The sequence below is a fragment of the Amblyomma americanum genome, chromosome 5 (genome assembly GCF_052857255.1).
Source record: "Amblyomma americanum isolate KBUSLIRL-KWMA chromosome 5, ASM5285725v1, whole genome shotgun sequence".
NCBI lineage: Eukaryota > Metazoa > Arthropoda > Arachnida > Ixodida > Ixodidae > Amblyomma > Amblyomma americanum.
The window spans coordinates 160,171,016-160,176,601 of NC_135501.1; the positions used below are offsets into that span (position 1 = coordinate 160,171,016).

The 5,586-nt window shown below is 43.6% G+C and overlaps 1 protein-coding gene across 2 annotated transcripts; it reads right to left on the reverse strand.

Annotated features, from left to right (window-relative positions):
* Nucleotides 1-1,529: 1,529 nt before the first annotated feature.
* LOC144135211 (uncharacterized) lies at nt 1,530-4,687 on the reverse strand. 2 transcript variants are annotated; one of them, XM_077667950.1, is made up of 3 exons: nt 4,565-4,687; nt 3,713-3,799; nt 1,530-2,169 (listed from the first exon to the last, which is right to left on the reverse strand). In XM_077667950.1, the coding sequence occupies exons 2-3, from the start codon at nt 3,783-3,785 to the stop codon at nt 1,619-1,621; spliced, it is 624 nt and encodes a 207-aa protein (XP_077524076.1). In that variant the 5' UTR covers nt 3,786-3,799; nt 4,565-4,687; the 3' UTR covers nt 1,530-1,618. The 2 variants fall into 2 exon arrangements, with proteins under 2 accessions (XP_077524076.1, XP_077524077.1); XM_077667951.1 differs by having other exon boundaries at nt 4,631-4,664.
* Between the last annotated feature and the right edge of the window lie 899 nt (nt 4,688-5,586).

The following is a 5,586-nucleotide window of genomic DNA, read 5'->3' on the forward strand; positions in this document are numbered from 1 at the left end:
GGATGTTTCGAGCGTGCTCGAAAATCTCCATGCAGATCAAGTTCAATGAGGATCAAAAGTGCCCGTGTGACAGGGGTATTAGACACGGGTCATTTGCACGAGAGCGCTCTCCTACAAAGAACAGCTGGATTGCGCTTCTTCTAGCAGCACCGAGCACCCACCATCGGTTCTACCAAATGGCGCTCCTCAAGTCTTCAATTTTGTGTTGCCGCTTGTAAAAGGACATTCGAAGTCTCAAAAACCTCACGATAAAGACCATTATATTATTGCTCGATGCGCAGCCCTACTTCTAACATGGCATTTAATTTTCGTTCTAACCTGACAAAAACGAATCTCTACGCATCGAGAACCGGCTTTTACTTACAAAAATGATCTACAGACAGTCTATAGACTTGTTATAAACTCCATTGCTAGCCTATAGATATTTCTTTTTGTGTATTCATAGTCTACGGACAAAAGTCTACTCGAAGTTTATGGCCATAAATCTATCTATTGTCTGCAGACTGTCAATAGGATTTGTATTGCCTATAAACTGTTATCTAGGGTTTGTCTAAAGAGTGTCCATAGGCATTATAAACCTAAATCGATGGAGAGCCTATAGACTGTCTGAAGAAATTTTGGTAAGGGATTGTGAAGAGCACATTCATATAGGCGAAATCGGGTGTGTAACAGATACTACGCAATAAACAGGCACTTTCGCTTACCCTTTTTATTGAACCGCGTCTAGTACGGCCATGAATTCCACGCGCTAAATCGTAATCTTTACCGAAGAAAACTAATGGTATAAATGTGTCTCCGAGGAGATTTTAAAAATCAAACCTTCCGAGTTGTAAAACAATAACCGACTGAAAACCTAGATGGAACGCAAAGTAATTTAGTAGGCGTGTATGCAGCCCTTTTCATTTCACCCTCTGAACTTCAGACCAGCCCATGCATAGAAGACAGTAGCGTTGAGGAAGGCGTGCGGGTTAACTCACCTGATCTTGTCTTCTTTTTGTGCTAAAAAAACCAGTTTTTTAAGTGCCATTGCAATCTTGCACTTTCCGACTCTTCTACTTGAGTAGCACTACTCCTCTTGCTGGTACTGAGCAATATACGTCTTGGGCTGGTGCCGAAACTGGGCTGTACCGAGCTCAGAAGGTTAAACATTTACCGGGCCCGGGACTGGCCTAGGATGTCAGCCACAGGCTGAGGCTGCAATCTGACCGTCAGCAAAAGCTGAGCTCAGGACACAGAATTAGAACTGCGTTATCCTGCCCCTCCCTCTACCAGCTAGCGGCGGGATGATTTAATAATCGTCCAAGATGTCCTTGGTGGTACTGCAGCACTAAGAGGCAATACCTTTGCTGCTGGCGCTGCTTGACACTACTTCAGCAGCTTTGAAAAGCCAATGTGGAATCAAGTTCTTCTTACCGAAAGCAAATTCCAGAAACTGTTCACTGCTCTCTTCCTCGATCGATTACGCTGATTTCGTAAAGCGAAAACAAATTTCTTTACCTCACGCACAATAAGAACACTCAGCGAGCATGCATCGCTTGATATAAGTTCTCTTTATTTTTCATGCCACCAACTTTGACTCCTGATGGCCCGGGTGGGATAAAGTCCTAACGAGATAAAGTCAAGCAAGCACCTTCTCAAGGGACGTTACGAAGAAGAGAAAGAACTCCTGGTTCCAGATCTCTCGCAATACAGCGGGGAACGCGAAAGACAAGTATTCCGCCAAGACATTCAGCATGAACCCGCCACCTCGTACGCGAAGCGTGAGCTGTTCTATGGTCACTGGAATCGTGGGTCCCTCGTGAACCAGTTTGATGACCTGGCCAAGCTCGGTGGCTTCTACGCGGAACAATGTCGTGAAGCGCGAAAGGATTGGCCGAAGCTGGATGTGGCCTTTTCTCCCGTTGCAGGTCTCCCAGGGAACCGTCATGGCAACGTCCCTTGGTTGAGCGAAGTCCACTTGAATCATGCGGGTGCCGTTGGCGCAGAAGGGAATTATGGCTCCGTACCGGCGAAGCTTGTTGAGGCCGCTAATGTTGAGGCGTTGAAACTCTACGCCAAGGAATCGAAACGGAGTGTATGGAGACGGGCGCAGCTCGGATTCGGGAAGGTCTTGAATCATCCGGTTTATGGGGCCGTCAAAGTCGAGTCCGGAAAAATCGCAGGGTTTTTCTACAAGAAGTAAATCGTCAACAACCGCAATAAGGTGTTATTCTGTTTTACAATTTCCTGAATTTTATACACATTTCCCATTTTGCTCTTACGAAACGCGGAAGCAACAAATGGCAGAAACTTTGTTTTTCAACAAAGGCTGGACTACATTTTCGGCTCAGATAATTTTTTAAGATAGCGAATAAAGTAAGTGACACTTAAGTGAAATAAAAGCTACGCTTTCCGCCATATATTCCTCTGCCATATGTTGCGGCATGTAAATCGTGAAGAATGCTTGCGGGAGACAAAGGCTTGCGACATTAAGAATACATTTTCTGTTAGGCTTCCCTACAACGTGGGAAAGAAGTTAAAGAAGAAAAAGAGAGGGTAGGTGAAAGGCAACGACAGAACTAGGAGGAAAGAGGGAGATAGCAGAGGAGAAAGGGAGGATACACAAAGCAAAGAGAGTTACTGCTAAACAGCTAAATTCGCACATAGAGCTAGCTAGTTGGTTCAATGGCGCCTTGACGAAAATGAGTGTTTGCTTGAGTAAGAATATGTTTCGGAAGCGCTACATGGATGAAAATTATTTTAGAGCCACATCAGGACTATAATAACACATATGTAAATTAGTGGGGTTTTCATTTCCTACTATTTCTCACGTAGCACGCAAGAAGAAAGTGTCCCGAAAATAACTACTTGTCCTTTTGACGAATTACACTTTGTGTGGTGTAGTGCACCGACTTCATAGGCGCGGCCGCTTATTTTCAGAGAGCATCGCTGACTTGTGCTTTCGAGATAAAAGGAGAATCATTATGTAAATGCTTTTTCTTTTCATTGGAATGTAAGAATTGCTAATGATATTATACTAATTTGTTTTCGCTGCAGTAATTATTTGTTCTGAATGCTTTTTTTTTCTTTTAAAAACATGTATGCCTCGGTGATTGAATGTTAAAGCAGAACCCACAAACCACCCAGTTGGCTCGTCGTTTATTTTAACCTTTTGCATTCATTATATGGTGCGAGAAGCCTTTAGCAGCGACAGTGCTTAAACTCCATACAGAATATATTTGAGGTTCGTGCTACCGATTGAACTATTTAGTTGTGGATATTATCAGCAGCGCTATCTTAACAGCTAACGCGACTGCTTCGCAGCCCTAGGACGTGGGATCGAATCCCTTCTGTAGCTGTCGCATTTCAACGCAGGCAAAATAAAAAACACCAGTATGCTGGTCGATTTCAGTACAAACTAGGGAAACGTAAGTGTTCACAATTATTATAAATACATTAAGGCGTCTCCCATGCCCCATGCGCATGTTTGAGATCTCAATCCCTACCACCAATTTTGCATAGGAGCCTAAAGAGAATTACCAAGAGCATTTTGTGATGCACAGAACTCTGAACTTCGCAGTTTTGTACCAACGACTCTACTAAACTTTCGCTCGTTGTTTGCGTCTCCTGCACGCTTTTTAATGGAACACGAATATGTATTTCTTTTTTGCAGAGCTTTTGTTCAAAATGACTGCTGCTTCAACGGAACGCAAGAAACGAAGGGCTCTCTTACCTGATTGGTACTGGAATGCAGTGGCAGACATAGCCATCCAGGCCACAGCAGCGAATATCTTTGCTGGCATCATGTTATTCGTTGTTGCTGAGTGCGAAAAGGCAAACAATGCCCCGAATAATGTTTTAGACAAACACCATCCGTGCTACAGAGAACACGTACAAAATTCCATTCTTGGGGTTCGTCGTTTGTGACCAAGAGGCAGGTCTGCTGAAATGTCTACCAAATTCAAATCCGCAGTGCTGAAGTCTATATAATGAAGGTTGTAATAAGTTTTAATTATTTTATCACTTTTCCTTCCGCGCAAGTGTCGCTGTCGTAATTTTTGCGCTAACTTAGTAAGAGCGGTCGGAAGGACGTTAGACATGAGCGTAGCGCGAGAGACTAATTTTACACTCTTCAGCGAGCGGCAACGTAATAGAACCACATGAATATACCAACAATTTAGGATATTCCATTCATTTCCAGCAATGAGATTAGGCGCCTAAGATCATTTTTCGTGCTTCTGGTTCCGTAATTACATTCCTTCTCTAACGCATTTCACTCTAACTTTGTGAGCATTTCCGGATATGAAGCATCATTAACTGTGAACCTGAAGAACGATGAAAGATACAGCTAATTGGTTACGTGCTATTTCAAGCAACACAACCGCGCATATCACTTCCTCACGCTCTTGCAGATTATTGTAGCTCTTTTTGCTGGGCTCTCTATTCCTTGCAGCAACTATAGCTCTGTTGGGTCCGAAGCAAACAATGACTCAAGTGATAGACTTGCGCCAAACGAAATATTTTCCCTCAAAATAACAATGGCACTTCTTTTCCATGTATTAGCGTAAATCTCCGCAGCGCTCACCAGCGATAGAGCTTTAGACATGTGGATGTGCTAACAATTCTAGGCACGCAATGGAGGAGTAATTACTTAGCAGGGCGACTGCAGCCAGAATTTAAGACTTGCGTTGAGTCCTGGAGCCGTTTTTCTGGAAGAACACCGCCGCCGAGTTTTCACTTGGGACCTCAAGGTTCACAACAGGCCTTATAAACCAGTTGCCTTGTGTGTCTAAAGTCCTTCCACAAAATATAAATACAGAACGCGCAGCGGAAGCAGTCTGTGAACGTTCCTCAGTGGAGTCGTGATAATGTCCACGGCATCCGCTTTGCTCCAAAGGTCCCTAACAAGGACTCATTCGACGCCCCGTAAAAACATAACGCCTTCCTCTGCGTTGGATTCTATGCGAAGCAGTCACCTATCGCTTTACACACCCAATGAAACAGCACTCATTAGTGAGCATGCTCTGACGCGTGTGCGGCCATGATAAGCATTGTATCTATGGGAAGGGATGAATTCCTTCCTTTCTTCATGGCAGCTGCTCACTGGGTGCGGAAAGAACTGAAAACAGGAAGATGGCAGACACGTGGCGAGGCTGTCGCAGGCATTTTTTTCATAATTGTTGGTAATTCATTATCGCTATCACTGTAAGCTTTCAAAGAAAATTTCCTAGTAACGAATACACGTGCGGGGATTAATTTAATGGCATTTAGCACTTGGATAGAGCTGCTTAAAGAACTGAAGGAGAAATTAAACTAACATGAGAGCTCCTCATAGATGTCCCACCCTTCAGAGAAAACTGTGCATGTGTTGCCTTTGCAAACAACTTTTAAATATTTAAAGGTTGTCTATATAAGTGAAAAAAACACCGCATCTGCTAAAATACGGAATTTGTAAAGTTTCTTCTCCGTGCAAGCGACAAAAAGATAGCCTTTTGAGACTTTCTGACCAGTTGTGGTTCACTTCATTTAGTATGTCAGTGGTGCATCGAAACGTGCATTTTTCAGTGTGCTTCAATGCTTTCTCTTCCTAGCAACTGAGCACATGTT

Excerpts from the sequence above, each read along its gene's own strand:
- LOC144135211 (XM_077667950.1), bottom strand. The coding sequence starts at position 3,785 with ATGATGCCAGCAAAGATATTCGCTGCTGTGGCCTGGATGGCTATGTCT. Across the intron at positions 2,170-3,712 it reads TGCATTCCAGTACCAATCAG|AAAAACCCTGCGATTTTTCC; the intron begins GTAAGAGAGCCC and ends TACTTCTTGTAG.